Source organism: Cetorhinus maximus, chromosome 16, assembly GCF_964194155.1.
Source record: "Cetorhinus maximus chromosome 16, sCetMax3.hap1.1, whole genome shotgun sequence".
Lineage (NCBI taxonomy): Eukaryota > Metazoa > Chordata > Chondrichthyes > Lamniformes > Cetorhinidae > Cetorhinus > Cetorhinus maximus.
The window spans coordinates 8,872,054-8,895,905 of NC_135894.1; the positions used below are offsets into that span (position 1 = coordinate 8,872,054).

General features: G+C 45.0%; 1 protein-coding gene across 2 annotated transcripts in view; it reads left to right on the forward strand.

Annotated features, from left to right (window-relative positions):
- Positions 1-3,597: 3,597 nt before the first annotated feature.
- Positions 3,598-23,852, forward strand: part of egfl6 (EGF-like-domain, multiple 6) — a 70,826-nt gene continuing 50,571 nt past the window's right edge. For both annotated transcript variants that reach the window (XM_078559351.1, XM_078559352.1), the window contains exons 1-2: positions 3,598-3,833; positions 18,401-18,507. In XM_078559351.1, the coding sequence (XP_078415477.1) occupies positions 3,751-3,833; positions 18,401-18,507 (190 nt within the window). In that variant the 5' untranslated portion in view covers positions 3,598-3,750. The remainder of the gene's footprint in view (positions 3,834-18,400; positions 18,508-23,852) is intronic.

Here is a 23,852-nt window from a genome sequence, read left to right on the forward strand (position 1 = left end):
CCCAGTATGGTTGGGTGGCTGGCTGCTGGGAGATAAAGGCTACCACGCAAAAGTTAGCTGTTAACACCACTCAGACACCCAAGAATGCCTGCTGAGGACAGTTACAACCACAGTCATACCTCCACAAGGACAATCATTGAGAGGACAATAGGCCTACTCAAAATGAGATTCCACTGCCTGAACTGCTCAGGGGGATCACTGCAAATCCTCTAGAATGCATTTCCCCTATTGTAGTAGAAGGTGTGCCCCACACAACCTGGCTCTCTCAAGTGGGGAGCTTATGGAAGGTGAAGACAACGATGTTGTTCCAGAGGCCACAGGCTATATCCAGCGCTGAATCTGAGGAGGATCATGATTAGCCCCAGGGTGATGGGCAAGATCCTGCAATGAGGATGCTTATGAGGGCCAGGGAGATAAGGGAGACCCTGATTCGGAGGACTTTCCAGGAGGACTCCAAAGGCAGGAGTCAAAATGATCACAGGCAGACCAGCACCTTACTGCTCTGTGCTGATGCAGCCTTCCTGGCACCATGCACCCCTGTCCCTCCCTCCGAAATAAACTTTGCAGCCCAGTCAATGGGTTACACACCAGTTCCAGGCTTCCTCCCTAACAATTACACAAAGCACAATGGACATAATCTCACATTTTAATAGTAAAATGTGGCATATACATAAACCTTTACACAAGTGTCAGTGAGAAATGAATCACCCATGAAATCCCTTTGGCAATCATAGAGACTTAAATTTCCGCTTTTGAGTGCTCCATCTTGGTGCCTCTTCCTCGCCGACAGCTGCACTGGAGGCAGGCTGCTGACTCTGATGCCCCATCGGCCTTGATGACTTTGGCGGCCGTCCTCTGATCGCCGGGGCATGTGTGGGCCTGACTGGGTGGGAGAGTCCAGCACCATGGCTGGTCACTCCTCAGTTGTTGTGATCTCCTCAGATGCAATGATCACTGGCAAATGGGCGAAGGAGTTGCCGTCATCATCAGGAGATGCCCTGAGAGGAGCCACTAGATGCATAGAGCTGCAGGTCGTCCGCCAACATGAGGTTAATTTGAGCTTCCCCTGCTCACCAGAGATGGACAGCAGAGTCACTAGGTGCCTCATCCATCTCTCACATTGGCAGTGACCTGCACTGCCAGTGTGTGGGCTTGCAGGTCTGACCACAACACCAGAAACCTTTGATTGAGTTCCTCGAACTGTCTTTCTATGAGAGTCGCCACTCTGTCTATGGAGGATGCTGTGTGTTCAGAGATCTGGGTCAACACAGTGCTCACACTCCACATGGACTCCTCCAACACAGAGACAACTGCACACAGGCCCTCAGGGATCTCTGCCAAATCTTCATGTGCACCCCGGTGGACATCCAGCATTTGCCATCTAATAGATGACTCCAGAGGCTCATCATCTGCCTGGGGCTCAGCATCGTACTGGCCTCCAGCAATCCTCCGACTGTCAGCACCCTGTGGTCTCTCTGCCTCTGCCAGCTCCTCAAGCGAGTGTGACGTGCCTTCCCCAGCTTGCTCTACCGTCTGACCCAGAACACTCATGCCCACCAACGTGCCTGTATCTATGCCGGTGCATGGTGCAGACAGAGGATGTGACACAGGTGCATCTGGCTGCAGATCATCGTCTGATTTCAAGGGAGGGTCCTCCAGGTCCTTCTGTGGTCTGGAGGATGCTCCATCTGAGGGAGGGAGTTTCAATTTCCACCACCCTTTGTGTGAAGAGGTGCTTCCTATATCACCCCTGAATTGCCTATGGATCTAATTTTAAGGTTTTCATTGAAGTTGTGATGGTGAAGAGATGAATTGATAGCGGTCTTCAAGGTTATGGAAGGTTGTATGAGGTAAACAGTGATTATTCCCGCTTGTTGTTAAAATGGTCATGCAAGTGCTCAGTTTTAAGATGGTGGCAGAAAGAATTAAACTGCAATTTAGGAAGCATTTCTTTACACAAGAGTTGGTTAAAATGTGGAGCTCTCTGTCCCAAACCATTATAGAAGCAGAGTACTTAATTTTTTGAAATTAAATGCTAAATGAGTAATAGTGAAGGGCATGGAGACTGAGCTAGAAAATGGGATTAGACTAAGAGGCTAATGTGTTTGGAAAATACAAACACACACTTCGTGGGTCAGATGGCCTGTTTCTGTGTTGCCGCACAGAAATTCTTTCTTTTTGATATGTGTACTTACATCTAACCTTTTTTGTCTGCTTTACAGGTAACAACTTAGAGAAGATCAGAGTCTGTAGACAATATTTTAACCCCAAACCAGAAAGGATAAGCTTTTGCCCAAGGATCTCTTTAGTCATGCACATTGATCTATTAAAATAAGTCGGTTGATTAGATTATTTCTCGACAAATTTGAATCCAGTTGAGATAAAGACAAGAAATTTTTCCAGCCAGTTTACATAAAGCAACTTTTCTGTTTTTGAGATGTTGGTTGAGGGATGAATATTGGCTGGGACACCAGCAAGAAGTCCAATTCCTCTTCTTTCTAATATATTCTTTGCAGCATCATCCAAAAATATAAGGTTCCACAATTATGCTGACAACACCCAGCTCTACCTCACCAGCACAGTTTGGAATTTGTCAGACTGCTTGCCCAACATCCAATATTGGAGGAGCAGAAATTAAGATTAAAGCCATTGGATGGGATTTAATGCCCCACTCCCCGGTTTGGTCTGGGAAGTGGGGGCAGTTTAATCGGGCGGTAAGGCATAGGGTGGAGAGCCTGTCACCTTGATTTCAGGAACAGGGAAGATCGGAGTTAGATGGGAATGTGGGAATCAAAACACAAGAAGATCTTATTGAATGGCAGAGCAGGTTCGAAGGGCCGAATGGTCTCCTCCTGTTGTTATTTCCTATATTCTTATGTTCTTATATCCTTTTTCCACCCACTACCGCACTTAGTGCAAATCTGGGATGATTCCGCCCTAAGTTTTAAAAATCTGTATAAGACAGTGAAGAAGTGTTCACCGTGTAAAGGAAAGGTAAAGCCAAGTATGGGGAACAATGATAAAATGCAGCTAAGAAGGAGACACAAACTAAAAATCTAATTGTGCAGAAAAACAAACAAGATCATTGTCCTTTATTTATCTGGGTAAATTAATTTACTCCTTTCTGCACTCTCATAATTCCACTAAATCAACATTTATTTTGCTATTATAAGGTGCACTCCTCTTGTGAGAAGTTGAGAGAAAAGACTGCCTTGCATTCCTGTCAACATTAATGATAAAACATTACCAAACTAAGAAGCCTCAACAGAGGCTTTAGCTGGGATTTCTATCTGACCAGGCAGCAGAGTGCGCTGTATCAATCAACCCATTATTGTATCTGGGAGGCAGGGCATGGAGCCCTTTGGTTCTGACCCACCTGCCCCTCAGCAATTCATTTTAGCAAGCTGAACTCAGGAATTCATACTGCTGCAGCTTCCTAACCCAAGAACTTCAGGCAATCCTGAGAGCAGAAACGTCATTGAGTGCTTTCCTGAGACTGTCAGGCTGTATCATTTACATAACTACCAGTGAGCAGTCCGGGCTGGGTGGGGGGGTTGGCAGGGGATGGGAGGTGCTGGTGGGTGTCGGGGGCAGTGAGAAGCAAGAACAAGAGAGGATCCTTTCAGTGCAATAGTGACACCACCAGAAGCAGTGTGTGTGTAAGAAAGAGAGAGAGAAAGGGGTTGCAGACTTTCCAGCTGGAAGTATTTCGATTCTGCTTACCCAGTGGAGTATTTTATAAAGGGCTTAATGAGGAAGATGCTGCAGAGTGTGTGGATAAGTCTGTTAGCATTTACAGAGCTTGCTGTCAGCGGGAAAACAGAAAGCAACAGGTAAGAATTTTGCTAACAGTGAAAAGAAAACAAAAATTTAGAAAAGTGATTTTTTTTCAAATCACCTGGATTTGCTCATTCAAACCAGAAAGACTATCAAAGTTAAAGTAACATTTTGAATTCAAACCTTTCTATTCAATGAGCAGTTATGACTTTCTGGAGAAGTTTTATTAATATCTGAGGTGCCACATAAAACTAAATGCATACTTTCCAACATTGATGGATTTCTATTCAGCTTATTAAATGTCAATTTTAAATTGCCCAAGAGAGTAACAAATGCTAAGATTGTCTGGACAATGTGACATGAAATTCTGTGTGTGCATTTGCACTGAATGATTTGGCCAATGTTAAATAGATAAGGATAGAGTTTCTGCTTTGGACACAACCAGAAAATTACACCCAAAAAGTGCTTGGAATTTTTCTGGTAAGGTCAGGTTTTACATTTCCACTAAAATCTTCTGCATAATCTTAAATGTAATATATTCTATAAATCAGCGCAGTCAGGCATTATAACAGGATGTAATTATTTCTGGGTTTTTTTTCATTAAAAGGTATTCTTTGATGTATTTTTGGGTGATAATCTGGCGCAGTCTTATTAATACAGCGGAAGATAGGTTTATCACCAAAAATAAGCATTTATTTAATAAAGGTGTTCAGTCCTTCACCACCCGATTTAAACTCACTGAAAGTTATTCTAAAAAACTGTACTGAACAATTTAATGGTTTCATTGGTTAAGACTAGTCAGTTTTTTAGTCAATTAAATGTTGTATTTTACAGGCCACATTTTAAAATGTGCCTGTTTGTGCCTGTAGGACATGCCTGTATAGTGCCCAAATCAGCACAATCAGCAAAACTACCCCATTTCATCCTGGAGCTGTGACCAGTTTTGTGGGCAGGTCCTGATCTGAGTAAATTGAATTTTGAACCAGCGGAAATAGATTGTGGGAAATATGATCTAAGTGACTTTTGGCATAGTTCACTATGTTTTAAATTCCCTGATCTTTTGCAGTGGGATCTGGGTGCAAAAGTAATGGAACCAAACGAAACGCTACTTTGTAATAGTTTGTCTCTTACTGTTCCAAAAATTCACCAAGTTCATGACATAAACGATGCTGAGTTTCTTTACTTGGAGGTGAAGTTATTGTTAAGTGGATTCCATGCAATCTTGTATTAGAATATTTGAGATTCATGCTTCTGATCTGAATGAACGTTGTGGTATTTTGTGTGGTAATGGGTGGAGGTATTTGATGGGCTCTATCCTGTTTCCATGCACGGGTAGTGTATGTAATTGGCTATGTTGACCTTTATTTCAAGGGATCAGTGCCAATTCTCAACACTTCCACAGCTGTATGAGCCAAAAGCTGTAACAGAATTGATACTCTCTCGAGTTTTAATTAAGAGAATAATGGTTGTGCACTGACAGAAGTATAAATTTCAGATAAGCATTTTACAGCCTTTTTTGCAAAGTCAGAGGAAGAGAGAACATTATAACAGCCAATCCCTGATAAGTCAAAGTATATCTTTTACAGTAGAAAATATCCAATGATTTGAATCGCGCTATGTAAAAAGGAGAGCAAAGTGCAGATTCAGTGCTGGAAGAAAAATGATGACTAAAAACTTCAAAAAGCTTTTGGATTCAGATGTGAAAACAAAGCTGTAGTTAGGAGGGAACAATACATTCAAACTACATGTTGGCCCTGGCATTTAAGTGAGGCAAAAAGCGCGCGGAGAAGGGCAATAACAGCTGGGGAATGCGTCTAGGCCAGGGAATTTAGCAGCAGAACCGCGTTATAATTGTTTTCTTGCAGTTTCTTCAGGCTGATCAAACTGACAGGCTGACAGGCTGCTGGGCAAGGGAACTAATGTGTAGCAGAGAGGAGGGAGAGACCAAGATTTGCAGAATGGAGGCCAAAGGTTTCTTTGAGGGCCCTGGGGAACACTCCTGCTGCAATGAAATATGCACACGGTTGGGGACATGCGCAATGGAGGGAGCATGCAGGCGGACCACGGGGGAGGGCTGCAAATGGTATGGCTCACAGTTTGCAGGGAACATACTGCACAAGTCTGTCCATATGGTCTCAAATCTCACTTTAAGTTTACGTTGAGACCCTATTAAAGTGGTTCAGGAGTACAATCAACGCCAGTTACACTATTCATTGTTTAGAAGGCTGGAAATCAGATAGTTCCGGTGCCACTTAAAGGCAGCCAGTGCCGCTTAAAAAGTTGTGCTCTGGTTGTTCCGCAGATCCAACTTGGTGGCTGGAAGAGGGTGACAAGATACTCCAATGCCATGTTGGAGATCCTGGTGTTGGCAGTGTCGAGGCCATGGTGACAAATGTTCCTCTAACCTGCACGGATGCGCAGACACACAGCAAACAGGAATGTACCATGCAGAGAACAAACAGGCCGTGCACAATCAATCTTCACTTTAAGTTGCACACATGCTCCTCAGAGAAGTCCAGGTAGGAGAGGCCCTCTCTGAAGAAGTGCTGTGCATCTCATCTCTTAAGCCAAGCATTCCTCCTCCACCCGGTTCTTCCAGCTTCCCTTGTTCTCTCCTTTCTCCTTTGCTGGTACCCCTCCCTCGCCTAGGCCACCCATATTTGGGCTAAACTGTTTTGAAAACACCCAAAGGCATTTCAGTGCCAGCAAAAACATCCTCTAAACAGGCAACAAAAATGTCCAGAAGTTAGCCAATAGTTAGCCAAGCATAATAGGACAAACCAGCAACTCAATCTGTTTGTAGTAGGTGTGCCCTTTAAATAACTGCTGCCTGTGTGCATCACCAGTTGCCAAAGCGGGTTTATCATATGGTCATTCAGGCCCTGGGTGGACCAATGTAACAATGGGGGTCCTACAGCAAGTGAAGGACCCTTATTCAAATATTTTATTGAGCATTTTAAATACAGTGCCCACCCTGGATGCCATCCAATATGGCAGGTGGTGTACTTCAAGGGCAGAATGAGCATGTGTGGAATATGTTTGGCACCTGAATAACAATTGCAGTGGCAATGAATTTCTAGTCTGATTAAATTATTTACAAACATATGATTGAACTAAAATGTCTTGACACCCACAGTGTTAACCCACAGTGCTTTTGTTCGCGGTTTCCTTACTCAAGGACCCCTTCGAGGTGTGCCACCACAGTGCCATCAGTGGAGCTGGTGGAAGGCTGGAGATGCTGCTGTCTGGACCCTTGAGGTGCTTGTAGCTGGTGACTTCTGAGTGGTTAAGCCTGCCAGCAGGCTGTGTTTCACTGAGCCTCGGCTCCTGCTGGAGCAGTCTGAGCCAGCTTGTTTCCTGGTACCACGGGGTGTATGGATTGACAGGTTGGTGAAGAAGCAGCTGTCCTGATACCTGAGACTGGATAACACGTAGCCCTCACATAGTGGCACTGCCACTCCCGACTGAACTGTAAGTTGGAATCGGTGGCACATTGCAGTCGCCTATCAATGTGGTTCATCAGTCTTTCGAAGGTGGAGCCCCGATTCTGGATGACAACCAGAGTGGCAAAGGTAACACAAACTTTAGCTGTGAGTGCCCAGCTGCAATGATCATGGAGGTGGCCACATAACTCCATGGTGACACCACACAAAGTGCAACAAGCTCCTCCATATTTTCAGCCATGAAGTGGCAGCACTTTGCTAGGCCTTCCAGTAACTTGAATTAATGCTTGTGTTCATCAAGGGGTCCTCTTTTCAAGGCTGGGCCCATGAGGCGCAAAACTGGTCCCAAACAAGAGAACTGGGAGATGACCTTGTTCTCCAGATCCCTGACATCACCATCTGCTCACTCTCACTTGCTGTGGATGCTTGATTACCTTGGGGCCCCTTAAACTCACACCACAGTGTACCAGTCCCTGTGCTAGCTGGTGCAGGAGAGGGGTGGAATGCTGTCAGTGCATCCTCAGGAAGATTACCCTCCTCTTAGATGTCTTTTGCAGGGTCAAGGTGCCGAGAAGGACCTAAAGGAAAAAGGAGAGGAAAGGTTTAGTATAACAAGGCCTACCTGAGTAGCTGACAGCCTTGAAGATGTCAGTTTGTTGAATGTGCGATTTACTGAGATGATTGAAGAGTTCCAATAGACAAACACACCTTCCTCAATGCTCATTGTTTCTGCTCTCTCCCGGTCTGCTGGGTATAAGGTCAGGGTGCCCTCATGTGAGTGCACGGGAACAACATTTTCTTCCTTACTCTGACCTCCACCCCCAGGAACCCCACAAAGCCAGACTGAAAAAATCGGCGGCAGCCCCTGAGTCATCGATGAGATTCACAGCAATAAAACAATGAAGTCTGAAAGCAGTGAGTGCAGCCTTCCTTAAAGAGGTACTTACAACTTTAGGTGGGCTCTCCGTTCACTGCACTACCAGTTGGACAGCTCACCAGTCATATCCAAAACAAGCCTGGGGGCTAAAGTCACACACGTTCACACTGGCAACATCAAGCAACACTCAGCAGCCTGAATCTCACTACAGATTAACATCCTGGCTTTTATCTCTTAACACACATATTTAAAACTCTATGGCAAGTCATCAAATATTTGTGCTTTTCAAACTCATTACTAAACTTGGCTATTTACCAAAAATAGTATTCCAGTTGTGCTGGAATTCTAGCCATTTTTAATGGGAACTTTTATTGGAAACTAAGCACTTGTCTGTACTGTACTTCTGTCTACATGTATTCCATTAGAGTTGGCTGAAAAATCCAACCTGCCATCAATGAAATCTGTACTATAAATGCAATGTACTTACAAGGACAGGGGACCATAATGACCAATTCATACTACTGAGATGTCACTGTGCAGAATTTTTGTTCTGAGGTCCCAATCCCGCCTTTGGGATGAATTGCAGGTCAGGAGCCCAGAACCGACAGCAGCAGGAAACCCGAGAGAGATTTTAGACGAGGCAGCCATTTGAGTGGTTGACTCTGGAAGCACTGTCCAATTGAGGACAGCAGGCAGGCTCCCAAGTCTGGAGGGCCAATGGATGTGCCTGAAGCTCTGATGGGGCTGGAAGGCCATCAGCAGAGGTGGGCGCCAGGGTGGAGAGGAATTGAGGTATCGCTGGCTTCTCGGCCTGCCACTGGGGTGCGTCTAGCTGCTAAGCTATGGCCTCAGCGCAGGACCTGTCTGCCCTCTGGAAAATTCCAGATGGCGTGTCGTGAGTGCCCTCAGTGGGCACATTAATTGACCTTACCGACTACCTGTCGCTGGCAGGCAGGAAGGAGCCTCAGTGAAAATAGGCCGGAAGCAGGAATCTGTTGGCAGACCAGCCAGTAATGTGGAACTGCCTGCACGTCCCATACCCACGACCCACACGTCTTCACACAATGAAAATCCAGCCCATTGTATCTGCTTCTATAATTAACTTGTGGAATTTGCTACCACATGCAGTGGCTGAGGTTAACAATGTAGATATTTTTAAGGAGAAGCAAGATATGAACATGAGAGAGAAAGGAATGGAGGATATGTTGATAGAGTTAATTAAAGTAAAGTGGGGGGTGGCTGGTAAAGAGCATAGATACTGTCATATCAAAAACAGAATTACCTGGAAAAACTCAGCAGGTCTGGCAGCATCGGTGGAGAAGAAATCAGTTAACGTTTCGAGTCTTCATGACCCTTCGGCAGAACTGAGTATAGTTAGGAGAGAGGTGAAATATAAGCTGGTCTAAGGTGGGGGGGCGGGGGGAGAGAAGTTGAGGGTGGGGTGATTGTGGAGATAAGCAAGCAGTGATAGGAGCAGATAATCAAAAGATGTCACAGACAAAAGGATCAAAGAGGTGTTGAAGGTGGTGATATTTGTCTAAGAAAAGTGCTAATTAAGAATGGAAGACAGGATACTCAAGGTACAGCTCTAGTGGGGGTGGGGTGGAAAGACTAACAAAGTTTTAGTTTTAGATTTAAAAATAATAGAAATAGGTGGGAAAAGAAGAATCTATATAAATTATTGAAAAAAAAAAGGGAGGGGGGAGAAACGGGGTGGGGATGGGGGGAGGGGGAGTTTAAGATCTAAAGTTGTTGAATTCAATATTCAGCCCGGAAGGCTGTAAAGTGCCTAGTCGGAAGATGAGGTGCTGTTCCTCCAGTTTGCGTTGGGCTTCACTGGAACAATGCAGCAAGCCAAGGACAGACATGTGGGCAAGAGAACAGGGTGGAGTGTTAAAATGGCAAGCGACAGGGAGGTTTGGGTCTTTCTTGCGGACAGACCGCAGGTGTTCTGCAAAGCGGTCGCCCAGTTTGCGTTTAGTCTCTCCAATGTAGAGGAGACCGCATTGGGAGCAATGAATGCAGTAGACTAAGTTAGGGGAAATGCAAGTGAAATGCTGCTTCACTTGAAAGGAGTGTTTGGGCCCTTGGACGGTGAGGAGAGAGGAAGTGAAGGGGCAGGTGTTGCATCTTCTGCGTGGGCATGGGGAGGTGCCATAGGTGGGGGTTGAGGAGTAGGGGGTGATGGAGGAGTGGACCAGGGTGTCCCGGAGGGAACGATCCCTACGGAATGCCGCCGGGGGGGTGAAGGGAAGATGTGTTTGGTGGTGGCATCATGCTGGAGTTGGCGGAAATGGCGGAGGATGATCCTTTGAATGCGGAGGCTGGTGGGGTGATAAGTGAGGACAAGGGGGACCCTATCATGTTTCTGGGAAGGAGGAGAAGGCGTGAGGGCGGATGCGCGGGATATGGGCCGGACACGGTTGAGGGCCCTGCCAATGACCGTGGGTGGAAAACCTCGGTTAAGGAAGAAGGAGGACATGTCAGAGGAGCTATTTTTGAAGGTAGCGTCATCAGAACAGATGCAACGGAGGCGAAGGAACTGAGAGAATGGGATGGAGTCCTTACAGGAAGCGGGGTGTGAGGAGCTGTAGTCAAGGTAGCTGTGGGAGTCGGTAGGCTTGTAATGGATATTGGTGGACAGTCTATCATCAGAAATTGAGACAGAGAGGTCAAGGAAGGGAAGAGAAGTGTCAGAGATGGACCATGTGAAAATGATGGAGGGGTGGAGATTGGAAGCAAAATTAATAAATTTTTCCAGGTCCCGACGACATCCCAGAGAGGATATTGGAGGTGTTATAGATTAGCTGAATGATTGTCTGAAAGAAAGACAAAGGAATTCGAAAGGGGTTATTTAACATGCAGATGGCTAGATGATTGAAAATGGTGCCCTGCCTGATAGCATGCAGAGCTCTGTCTGACCTGTCCAGGTGCCAGAAAGAGGACTTGAGAATTCTGATGATCTGTTCAGGTCCTGGCAATGCTCAATGATTATCCTGTTTTCGGTCCCCATCCTTGAATTACCAAAAGATGTTATTGTGGCTGAAATGAGTTCTCCTGCTCTCTGATCAACCAACCTGTCACTTTGCTCTTACTGATCAGTACAGACATCCTCCAGGTCCTGAAAATAAATGGATCAATGGTTATTTCCGAGATAGTGTGCATTGACAGGCATAATGAGGTAGCTGAACATCACTCACTATCTGGATATTAAGGAATGAAATACCTATTCTGCACTTGTGAGAATCCAATCAATAGGGAGAAGTTGGGGTGGTTCTCTTTGTGTGCTTTAGTGGGTCCATGTAGAACTGAATAAACTCAGAGACCGGTCTATCGAGGGCATCTTTGAACTGCCTAATACAGTGATAAACCGTTGATTCACTAATACAAACATATGAAATAGGAGCAGAAGTGGGCCATTTGTCCCCTTGAGCCTACTCTGCCATCCAATAAGATCAAGGCTGATCTGTTTGTCTTTCGAGTTTTATATTCCCATGTACCCTCAATAACCTTTGATTCCCTTGCCTAACAAGAATCTACCTCTGCCTTAAAAATATTCAGTGGCCCTGCTTCCACTGCCTTCTGAGGTAGAGGGTTTCAAAGTCACACAAACCTCTCAGGGGAACATTTCTCCTCATCTCTGTCCTATAAGGGCAACCCTTAATTTTAAAACAGTGTCCCCTAGTTCTGGACTCACCCACAAGAGGAAACATCCTTTCCACATCCACCTTGTCAAGACCACTCAGGATCTTATATTCAATCAAGCCAATTCACCCCTCACTCTTCTAAACTCCAGTGGAAACAAGCCCAGCCTGTCCAAACTATCCTTATAGGACAATCCATTCATTCCAGGTATCAATCTAGTAAACCTCCTCTGAACTGTCTCCAACACATTTACATCCTTCCTTAAGTAAGGAGATCAGAACTGTACATGTATTCGAGATGCAGTCCCATCAACTGAATAGCTGAAGGATAGCATCTTACTTTCATGTTCACTTCCTCTCATAATAAAGGATAGCATTCCATTAGCCTTCTTGATTACTTGCTATTCCTGCATGTTAGCTTTTTGTGACTCATGCACAAGAACACCTAGATCCCTCTGCACCTCTGAATTCTGCAGTCATTCTCCATTTAAGTAATAATCTCCTTTATCATTCTTCCTGTCAAAGTGAACAACTTCATATTTCCCCACATTATACTCTATCTGCTATATCTTTGCCCACTCACTCAACTTATCTATATCCGTCTGCAAACACCTTATGTCTTCTTCACAACATACTTTCCTATCTATCTTTGTGTCATCTGCAAATTCTCTATTCTGGCTAATATGTTACCCCATACACCATGGGCTTTTATTTTCTGCAATAACCTTTGATGTGGCACCTTATCAAATGCCTTCTGGGAATCCAAGTACAGTAAGCCTACAGGCTCCCCTTTATCCACTGCATGTTACCCCTTCAAAGAGCTCTAATAAATTGATTAAACATGGGGCAGAATTCTTCCGTCAGCAAGCTGAGGGCAGGGCCCACTCGCCGACGTGAAAATGGCGCGGGGTCACCCCACCCCATTTAAATATTCAGGAAGACGGGCGGACAGTGTAATCAGCTGTCCACCCGCTGACCTGTCAAAGGTCAACTGAGGCCATTGACAGGGTAATTAAGGTAATTAAAGACCTGCCTGTCCAACCTTAAGGTTGGTGGGCAGGCCAGGAGCCCCAGCGGGCTTCTGATAAACCATGAAACCTCATCCACCGGCGGGATGAGGTTTCATGTCTGTTTTTAAAAAGTTTATTAAAGTTTTTGTAATATTTATTAACATGTCCCATCTCGAGTGACATTGTCACATGAAGGGGACTTGTTAATAATTTTTTTATTATTCTGTTTTTGAAGTTTGAAACACTGTCAGTGATCTCTCTGAGGCAGCACTTAGTCTCAGGGAGCAGTGTGCTCTTTCGTGTGCATGCGTCAAAGAGCGCACTCTGACAGTTGGGGAATCCCTCCCCCCCTGCACAGGAAGCACATAGCGCTTCCCCTCGGGTGGCCCGCCCACTTAAAATGGTGGCGGGGCCCGTTTCGGCGGCGGTGATTGGCTGCCCGCTCGCTGCCCAGCCGGTGGGGCTGGCCCATCCATCAAGGGCAAAATTCTGCCCATGATTTCCTTCTCACAAAACCATGCTGACACTTCCTGTGTTTTTCTGCAGGCCCAATTCTAACCTCTTTAACAATCGACTCTAACACCTTATCCATGACAGACATCAAGCTAACTGGCCCACGGTTTTGTGTTTGCTGCCTCCCTCCATTCTTGAATAGAGGGGGTTATATTTACTACTTTCCAATCTGATGGAACCTTTCCGGAATCTAACAAATTTTGGAAAATTAACACCAATGCATCCACTACCTCATTTGCCACCTCTTTTAAGACCCTAGGATGATGTCCATCTGGACCCAGAGACTTATCAGCCCGCAGCTCCATCAGTTTGCTCTGTACTGCTTCCTTAGTAATTGCATTTTCATCAAGTTGCTCTCTCCTCTCCACCTCCTGATTTATAGCTATTACTGGAATATTTTTTATATCCTCTATAACGAAGACAGAAGCAAAATATTTGTTCATTTCATCCACCCTTTCCTTATTATCTACTATTAACTCCACATTCTCACTCTCTAGAAGACCAACTCTCGCTTTACCCATTCTTTTCCTGTTTAAATACCTGTAGAAACTCTTGTTATCCATTTTTACATTTCTAGCTAGCTTCCTCTCATATCTAATTTCTTTGCCCGATTAATCTTTCAATCATTCTCTGCCGTTCTTTGTATTCTGACCAATCATTTGACCTGCTAATCATCTTTGCACAGTTATATGCTTTTTCCTTAAGTTTGATGCTTTCCCTAACTTCTTTACTTCTTTAGTTAACCATGAATAGTGGCTCCTCCCCTTAGAATTTTTCTTTATAGTAGGAATATACTTATTCTGAGTATTATGAAAGATCCCCTTAAATGTCTGCCACTGCTTCTCTGTTGATCTATCCCCTAGCCTAGTATCCCAGTTAACTTCAGTTAGCTCAGCTTTCATCCCCGCATAGTTGCCCTTATTTAAATTTAACATGCTAGTCTTAGACCCACTCTTCTCCCTTCCATGATGGATGTAGAATTCAATCATATAGTGGTCACTGCCACCTAGGGGTGCCTTTACCCTGAGGCCATTAACTAATCTTGTCACATTATATTAAACTTGATATTGTGTAATCTGCCCTCTGGTTGATTCCAGAACGTGCTGCTCTAAGAAACTCTCTTGATAGCATTCTATGAACTCCTCATACAGGCAACTACTGCTGATCTGATTTTTCCAGTTGATATGTAGATTAAAGTCATCCATGATTATTGCCATCCCTTTATCACAAGCATACAATATTTTTTCTTGTATACTTTGTCCTACATTGTGGTTACAGCTAGGCACAGAGCTGCCTAAGGGAGCTGAAGATATAAAAAAATCAAAAATAAAGATTTTAAAAATGTTACATAATAAGTCTCCTCATGTGACTCTGTCACATCAGCAGGGGCATGTTATTAATGAAGTTAAAATTTCTATTTTATTTTTAATTGCTGTTGGAAACCTTATCCCACCCGTGGATGAGGTTTCCTAAAAAATGTAAAGGCCACTTGGCCTTTTTGCCTGCCCGACAACCATAAGGTTGGATGGGCAGCAAAAAAGTACATTTAATTGGTAGAGTCTAAGGGCCTTTAATTGGCCTGTTAATTATCGGCAGGCACACTGCCGACTCTCGTGCATGCCCACCAACCGAAATATCGCACGAGTGCGCGATAACTTCAGAATGCTCGCCCAGCGTCATCGCATGTCGTTTTACGCTCGTTCAGGTTGGACGTGTGCCCGCTCAATGAGGTAAACATTCTGGCCAAAGCCTTTAGTTTTGTCTTTTTGTTATCTTTGTGTCTTGATTCCTGATGAATTCTTAGGTTTATTTCTCTGTCCCTTCCTGCCATTCTCCGACCCTCATTTCCCATATTGCTATTCTCCTCTCTTACCTTGCCTTTACTCTTTGTTATACCACATCTTTCCACATTTGATCCCTTGCCCCCACTGTTTAGTTTAATGTCATCAGAGGCTGCCTAGTTCTATTATGGCCTTCATACCCATAGGAAGGCAGTGCCTAAGGAGGCAGGAGTCCATAAGGGAGGTTTCAGAAGCTGGAATATCTCTGTTGTGACATCAGGGGAAAACATCACCTTCTCAGCTACTGCCTATAATCAAAATGCAAATAAGAACTCCATAGTGCGTGGACGCTGCAGTGTAGATATCTGTGGGTCAGATGTTGTCTTTGGATCTGCTGCCACACTGTCATGACTTCCATGCAGTCCTCAATTCTCCTCAAAGCACAACAACACTGGAATCCTCAGAGGGAAATGTGTTGTTTCATTATGAAGAGCTCGCTTTAAATACTCAACAAGTTTCACAAAGAGCCTTTAAATGCTCAGGAACTGTGAGCTTCAAAGTGCTTGAAATTAGTCCCTGCCAAACCAGTACTGCAGATTGGCTCTGCTGTGTGACCTTTCACCCTCACAATCTCTTATTGCTTATCAGGTACTGTGCAGGCTCACTCAAGCACCTGAATCAAAATGGATTGCTAGCTGACCTCAGTACAGAAAGCAGAGAGTGGGAATCAAGGGTAGTTATTCAGAGTGGAAATAGGTGGGATGCACTGCAGGAACTTACCAAGGCTCGCTAGACAGCACCTTCCTAACCCACAACCTCAACCACATAGAAGGACAAGGGCAGAAGACACATGGGAATACCACCACCTGCAAGTTCCCCTCCAAATCACTCACCACTTGGAAATATATCGCCGTTCCTCCACAGCCGCTGGGTCAAAATCTTGGAACTCCCTCCCTGACCACACTATGGTTGTACCTACACCACATGGACTGCAGCTGCTCAAGAAGGCAGCTCACCACCACCTTCTCAAGGGCAATTAGGGATGGGCAATAAATGCTGGCCTAGCCAGCGACGCCCACATCCCATGAATGAATTTTTTAAAAGTAGTGTTCCACAAGGATCAGTGCTGGGACCACTGCTGTTCACAATTTACATTAATGGGTTGAACTTTGGAATCAATAACACAATTTCTAAATTTGCAGATGACATCAAATTGTGGTAGGGCAATAGTCAATATTGAGAAGGACTGCAACAAATTACAAGAGAGCAACGATAAACTTGCAGAATGGGTAAGTAATTGACAAATGAAGTTCAACACAGATAAATGTGAGGTAAACTTTTTGGTCGGAAGATTAGGGAGGTCACTTACTTGGAAGGTGCAAATCCAGGTGGGATAGAGGAACAAAGGGACCTTGGAGCACAAATAATCAATCCCAAAGTTGCTCTGTAGATTAGCAAGGCCATAAAGAAAAAAATCAAATTAGGCACCAGGCTTTATTTCTGGAGGAATAGAATTAAAAAGTTATGTGAAATCCTTATTGAACCTTGATTAAACCATAGAGTGTTGCACGTGGTTCTGATTGCCATATTACAAAAAGGGCTTAGAGGCATTGGAGAGGGTGCAGTGAAGATTCACAAGGGTGATACCAGAAATGGGTGGGTAAATGTATCAGAAAAGGATTAATCGGCTGGGTCTCTTTCTTATCGAATGAAGAAGGTTGAGGGTTGGCCTAACGGAACTCTTTAAAAATTATGGACTGAATTTTTCGTCCGGCTCCCGACGCGAATGAGAGTAAAATAGTGCGCAATGACGTTGGGCGAGCATCCCGACGTTATTGCACACTCGCGCGATATTTCGGTCAGCGGGCACGCACGGGCATAGGCAGCACACCCGCCGACAATTAAGAGGGCTGTTAAGCCCATTAATGAATGAATTAAATTGAATCTTTCCCTGCCTGTCCAGCTTTACAATTGGCGGGTGGATGAATAGGCCAGGCCACCTTTTGGTTTTTGAGGAAACCTCATCCGTGGACAGGACGAGGTTTCCAATGTTAATTAAAAATAAAATAGATGTTTTCAGAACTCATTTGCAACATGTCTGGGCTCATATGACAGAGTCGCATGAGGGGACGCGTTTTCCGTTTTTTTAAGCTTACTTTTTAATGTGGAAAATCTTCAGCTCCCTGAGGTAGCTCTGTGCCTTCAGGGAGCTCTCAGTGAGCGCACTCGCACGCGCATGTGCTGACTTCCGCGCTCACCCTCCCCGCCCCACCCAGGCAGCACTGAACGTTTCAGCACACCATTCACGCTGGCCGTTAATTGACCAGCCAGCGCGAAATCGCAGTCAGGGCCCCGATCGCAGGCTGCGGACTATTGCACAGCCACTCCCGGGCCCACCCACCCCACCAGCCCGACGAGGGGAAAATCCTCCACTCCGAAAGGTTTTGATGGAGTGGATACAGAGAGAATGTTTCCTCTAGTTGGGAAGAGCACAACTAGGGACCATCAATGGAAGTTAATTGGCAAGGAATCCAATCGGGAATTCCAAAGAAACTTCTTTACCCAAAGATGGTGAGAATGTGGAACTCACTAGCGGTTGAAGTGAATCACAGATGCATTTAAGGCGAAGCGCACTTAAGAGAGAAAGGAATAGATGATTATGATGCTGGATTTTGATGAGCAAACATGGAATGAAGCTCAAGTGGAGCATAAACACCAGCATGGACTAGATGGGCTGAATGGCTGTTTCAGTGCTGCATACTCTGTGTAATCCTATTTAAATAATGATGGTTATCTGTAGGAGATGTAAGTAGTTGGGATTACAGGGATATCTCAGCGTTTAGGGCATTTGGCCACCTTCTGCTTCATTTAAATGAATCAGGACATCTAACAGGCATATCAGGATCACAGTGGAGTTATGGGAGGGAATGGCTGTGGCCATTTTTTCAGAGCAGAATGTCTCGCCACATCATTCTGTTTGCCAGATTGCCTCACCACCACCTGGAATTGGTGTTATTTTTGTAGGAAATTGTAGTCTTACTCCTGATCAACCTGTGGGGCCTAAACCCGCTCCTGTCCTGCAAATTTAGCACCAATCACCTCCCTAGAAAATGCAATTCCACAGAAAGTAACAGTCCCTCGGTCCAAAGTGCAGCTCAGGGAGTCACCATACAGTCGCTAGCTCATAGGTCAGAGGTGAGGAATACAAGAGCCACTCACCATTCATGAGCCACAGTTGGTGTTGTTGGCTGAGAAAGTTACCTGCTTCAGTGCTCAAGCTTTTAAGCAGTCTGAAGGAAAAAGCCAGATCATAACTCTGATGAAATGGTGACACATCTGTGTTTTTCTCCCCCAGTTTTCGAGAGCAAAGACATTCTGGAATTCAATCTGGACTTTGTCACTACGGATCCCGGCTTGAATGCTGCTACGGATGGAAAAAAAATTACAAGGGGCAATGCGAAGGTACAAGAGCCGAATTCACCTCCTCCTGCCTTTCTGACACAGTAAACTGCAGCTTAATCCTTATCCGAAAATGCTGTAACATGAATTCACTCGTTGGTCAGTGGATCAGCAGTGTGAAAGGAAGAAGAAATTGCATTAATATAGCGCCTTTCACAACCTTCAGGACATGCCGAAGTGCATTAAAGGCAGTGATGTGCTTTTGAAATGCAGTCTCTGTTGTTGTGTGGACAAGTGTGGCTGCCATTTTGTACATAGCAAGGGCCCACAAACAACCGCTTGAATTTATTTGGTGCCTTAAATGCAGAAAAAAGTGTTCCAAAGCACTTCACAGGGGCCTGGAGGAAATGGCTGTCAAGCTGAAGCAGTTATTAGGAGGGGCGACCAAAATGGGCTGTAAAGGGGGGTTTCTAGAGGAAGGTGGAGCGATTTATGGAGGAGGTTACAGCGAGTTGGATCTAGACATCTAAGTCAGAACCAGCAATGATTAGGTGAGGGGGCTGGGATGCACAAGAAGCAGGAGTGAGGAGAAGAGATTTTGGGATTGTGTAGCTGATGGAAGTTCTGGCAACAGAGAGAAATGAGGCCATTGTGGCAACGCAGCATAAGGATGAGAATTTCCAATTTGTAGCATTGGCAGACCAAGAACCAAGGTGAGCCAGCAGGGTGATGGGTGATGAATGAGCAGGACGTTGTGAGGGGTAGAATACCTACAGTAGTTGGAAATTGGAGCACTGGCGTATAAATCTGGAGGTAGAGGCAGTTGATGTTATGGACGTGAGAGGGAACTATCTCTGTGACAGAGAGGATAAGGGGGCTGAAACTCAGCTTGGGGGTTGAACAGCACACCGATGCTGCAGGTACTCTGGTTCAACCTGTGCCTATATACCCAGGAGGATAGAATTTGTTCACAGAGCCAGGATTGATTTGTGCTGGGTGTCAAAGATGATAAGCTCAAACAGCAAACTATTTTGACTTGTTGGTTGGAGGTTTTTGTTGACCAGAAAACCAGAAGAGCTGCCCCTCTTCACTTTTAAATAGTACCATATGGGATCCTTTAGGCCCATCCAGATAGGCAGATAGAGCCTCAGTTTAACAGTTGGCTTGAAAAGCACCTCCTGCAACAATGTAGCTCCCTTAATACTGCACCAGTGCATCCATAGTGGGGCTTTACCTAACTTTCTAACTCAGGTGATAGTGCCCACTGAACAATATAAACACCAAAAAAAACCACTCAGATTCATAGGGTTTAGCTTCAACTACCCTCGAGCCCGCCTGGTAGGAAGAAGGTCCCTATAAGACAGTGAAAACAGCCTTCCACAATGCAAGTGCCTCCTATGCACACCTTGTGGATGCACTTTATTAGCACAATGAGGTATAAAATGTCTAAATATGTTGCCATTGGCTTGCTGTGTAGTACTAGAGGTGTTGAAACTCACTGCCAGATAGAAAGCAGAAGCTGAACCATAACAGTAACTGGGAAACCTTGTGGAGCTTTTGTTCCTGAGGTTTGATTGCAATTCCAGGATCCCCAGTTTGAGAGGAGCATGTGAGAACCTGTCTGCACATGCAGACTGCAGGAAACGTGCACACCTGCTTTGCCAATGGCTTGAAGTAACTGGAAAGAACATCTGATGAAAGCTGCTGCACAGGTCGTAATTTTGTTTCTCGAATAATATTCCCACCAACTCGGATTTAAGTCTTAGCTGCGTTAGAATCTACATTTGGCTCCAATCTCAACAAATGAGCATGTTGTAGACAAGTGAGACCAACAGCTGTGTGTCTGGTTCATTCAGTCTGAACGGTTTACCTTGTGTCACATCAAGCCATAACTGAGAAGATTATTCCAGAGACACCAATATGAATTGCTTTTAATCTATCTCTGTGTGATGTCTGAATTGTTACACCATACAGCATTCTTTCCTGAGTGACATTGGATTGGTCCTAATGGCGCTTTTCATTGACAAGTATATTGATAGCATGTCTGACATTGTGTCATGGTGACCTGTGGTTTGTGGAAGAAATGCAAATTTGGGGCCAAAATTTCTTCCAACATATGGATTTGTATTTAGGATTGTGCAGCTAGTAGAACTAAATAGTTTTGGGGATGTCTAGGAAATATGGCTACCTGCAGGAATACTTCCTTCTTCAAACCAGAGAGAGTGAAGTGATTGTAAACCACAAACCTCTCAACATTCATTACCAAGGTCGGAGTGTAATCAGCTAATAGGATGTGTGAGACAAGCCTGGTTTGGTCACCTATCTCTCCTCTCCCAAGTGCACAGTAGACTGTTCACCTCAAAGGTCATTCTCCCCAAATCCCCTCTTTATTTCATTCCTTCTATCTTTAAGTGCTGAGGCCATAACCCTTTGGGTCCACTGATAGATCTGGAGAGAGGGGATGTTGAGAGGGAACAGGAATTCTGGCGAGATTTGAAAGTTCCAGGTGGCCACCCAAGATACTAGTAGCGCCTAATGTGTGCCGGGCCCTCAGGCAGTCTTTTATCTGCCCAAGTCATGGACCCCAATATCAGAGATGAAGGGTCCCGGGTGGAGAGATTTCCCACACAAGGAATTCCCTCAGCCCAGGCTTCACACTTCTGCCCACTGGCCTGGATGCAGGGGCAAACCCATTGGCTAAATGACCCATATGATATGGGGTCTCCAGGCTGGAGCTACCTGGAACACCCTAGAAGTTATTCTTTTGTTTATAAACTATAACTATAAAGTTACGTCAAATCTACAGCACAGACAAAGACCATTGGGTCTAAGTGGTCTATGCTGGCATTAATACTCCAAATGAGCCTCCACTCAACCTTCTTCATCCAATCCTATCAACAGATCGTCCTCTACCTTTCTCCCTCGTATACTTCTCCTTTCCTCATTTATGCTACTCACCTCAACTGTTCCTTGTGCTAGTAAGTTACACAGTCTTACCACTCCTAGGGTAAAGAACTTTCCCCTGAATTCCCCATTGGATTTATGAATGATGATTTTATATTTATGAGCTATAGTTCTGGTCGCCTCCACAAGCGAAAACATTTACTTTTCAATAGGTTCCTGAATGCAGACTACGATTCACACCTCTCTGAGGGGCCGTGAACCCCGAGTCATGGAGAAGCTGGCCCGGCTGCATGAAAATTGCCTAGGAAATGCTTACACCACAATGAAGCTGGCCATGTCCGGAGTGCAGGATGCAGATAGCGAGCCTTATCCCAGTCCCATCGAAGATTGGGGGTACCAAAAGTGGGGGTGGGAATCCCAGAATCAGGTTCTGTCTGCCATTTTTAAATGGTTTTGGAGTCCTTCCAACTCTACAAAAATCCAGACCTTACTATCGAAGACATATGTGGCCTCCATCGTCCTCCTACTAAAATCCTCCAATCATACTTTCTCAATTGAAGTTCATTCGCCAATTGCCGATTCTGCAAGCTTATTAATGTCTTCCTGTATTTTGGTGCATTCTAAATTGTATGAGCTATAAGCCCTAAATTTGGTGCAACCACAAATGTTGACATTGGAAAGGGGAGTAATTAGCTAGCTTGTTCGGCATGCACTTCTGAGTTTCCCTCCAACTGGTCATCAAGAACCTTATTTCCTGCTCCTTCCTCCAGCAAAAGCACAAATATGACAATATTGGCACAGATGCCTGCTGGCCATGTTATAATGAGTTGACTGCTACTTGAACTTGGCAAATCTGGTGTAAGCAATGCCAGCTGCAACACAGTTAGTGTGTGGTGGAGGCTCAAGAATCACGACCCTTGCTTGGGTACAGTTTCACAGGTTCCAGTAAACCTACTGTACCTCATTCCAGAGGCTGGTCTTACTTCACGTGTACACAGTGGATCTTAGCAGCCTATTTGATCATTGAGGCTAGGGACTGATCTTGTTCGCACTGAACATCCATACCTGAATGGCAGTATGGTAGTTATACACTGGGGTACTAATCCAAAGGCTTGGACTCAATCCAGAGGTAATGGGCAGAATGTTCCCATCCTCATGGTGACAAGGTGGGAGGCAGGGTGGGGAAGGGTAGGAAAATAGCTGGGAGCCAGGTCAGAACAGTTCCCCGATGCATTCCCACCCCTTGGGAAGTTTCCTGGGGTGGGCTGGGGCGTGGATTGGCTGTCTGCTACACATAGGCAGGCAGCCAAATGTTGTAGCTTGTGCCCAGTTAGGGATACCTTTTCATGTTCAATTGCATTTTGCCAGAGACAGAGTTGCCCCCACCAGCCGTCACCCACTAAGGTTTCCCTTTGACAATCTAGATGGTCATCGGAAGCAGACTCCATGCCCCATTGACAGGGCCATAGGAATGAAAGCCCATCCCCACGGCTCCCAACACCCCCACCCATGCCAGAGGGCTTTATCCCCAGCATACCGCAGGGCCTTCCCCACACTGCATTATTCATTTAATCTGACGCCTCCAAGGGTGCCTCAGCAGCGCTCACCTCTCCTGGTGGAGCTGCTGAGGTTTCACAGCTGCCAGCCCTCTAATTGGGCAACAGCATCAAGAGCCCGCCCACCATATTTAATTGGACAACATGTGCAGAGGCAGCCAATTAGGAGGCTGCCTCAGCCTCTGGGAACATTGCCAGAATATTGTCTCTTGACATGATAAGTGGGGGCTCAGGACCCCCATTTGGTCTGGACATCAGGGACACGAAAGCTCGTGGGAAAATCCTAGCCAGTAAGTTCAAGTCTCACAATGAGAATTTGAAATCTGATGTTTTTTTAAAAGCCGGAATTATTAAAAGTGACCACAAAGCTGTTAGATTTGCATAAACTGCAACTAGCTCACTAATACCCTTAGGTGAAGGAAGGTTTCTGTCTTGCTGGTCAGGCCTATTCGTGTGGTCAGTTGACTCCTGGTGGCCAGTAAATTGCAACCTTGCCAGTGATGCACACATCCTGAAAATGCATTAAAAAGAAAATTAAAACCCATGAGGGAATCATCAAATTGTGATGAGGAAAAGAACTGCCAAATTTCACCCTTTTCAGAGAAGCATAATTTCCTTTCTTATGCTTTATCCCAGGGGGTCATCACAGCTTTCAATTAATTTACAACATGGGCAAAACAGGCATCAAAAACTCCAATTCTTATCCATCGTCTGTCTCACCTTCATTTGGTTTTGGATTTGATTTTAAAAATTGACACCATTTAGCCTTGAGAGCCATCAATTTTGCTTTAAAAATGATTCAATTTTAATATCTCTCCCTAACATAACCCATTACCTATAAATGGGTTTCATTCTAACCCAGGACAGAATTTGATCTCAAAATAGATAAACATATATGTATAGAAGGAAAAACCAGCTGAATTGGTACCAGTTGGAACCAGTTGGCAA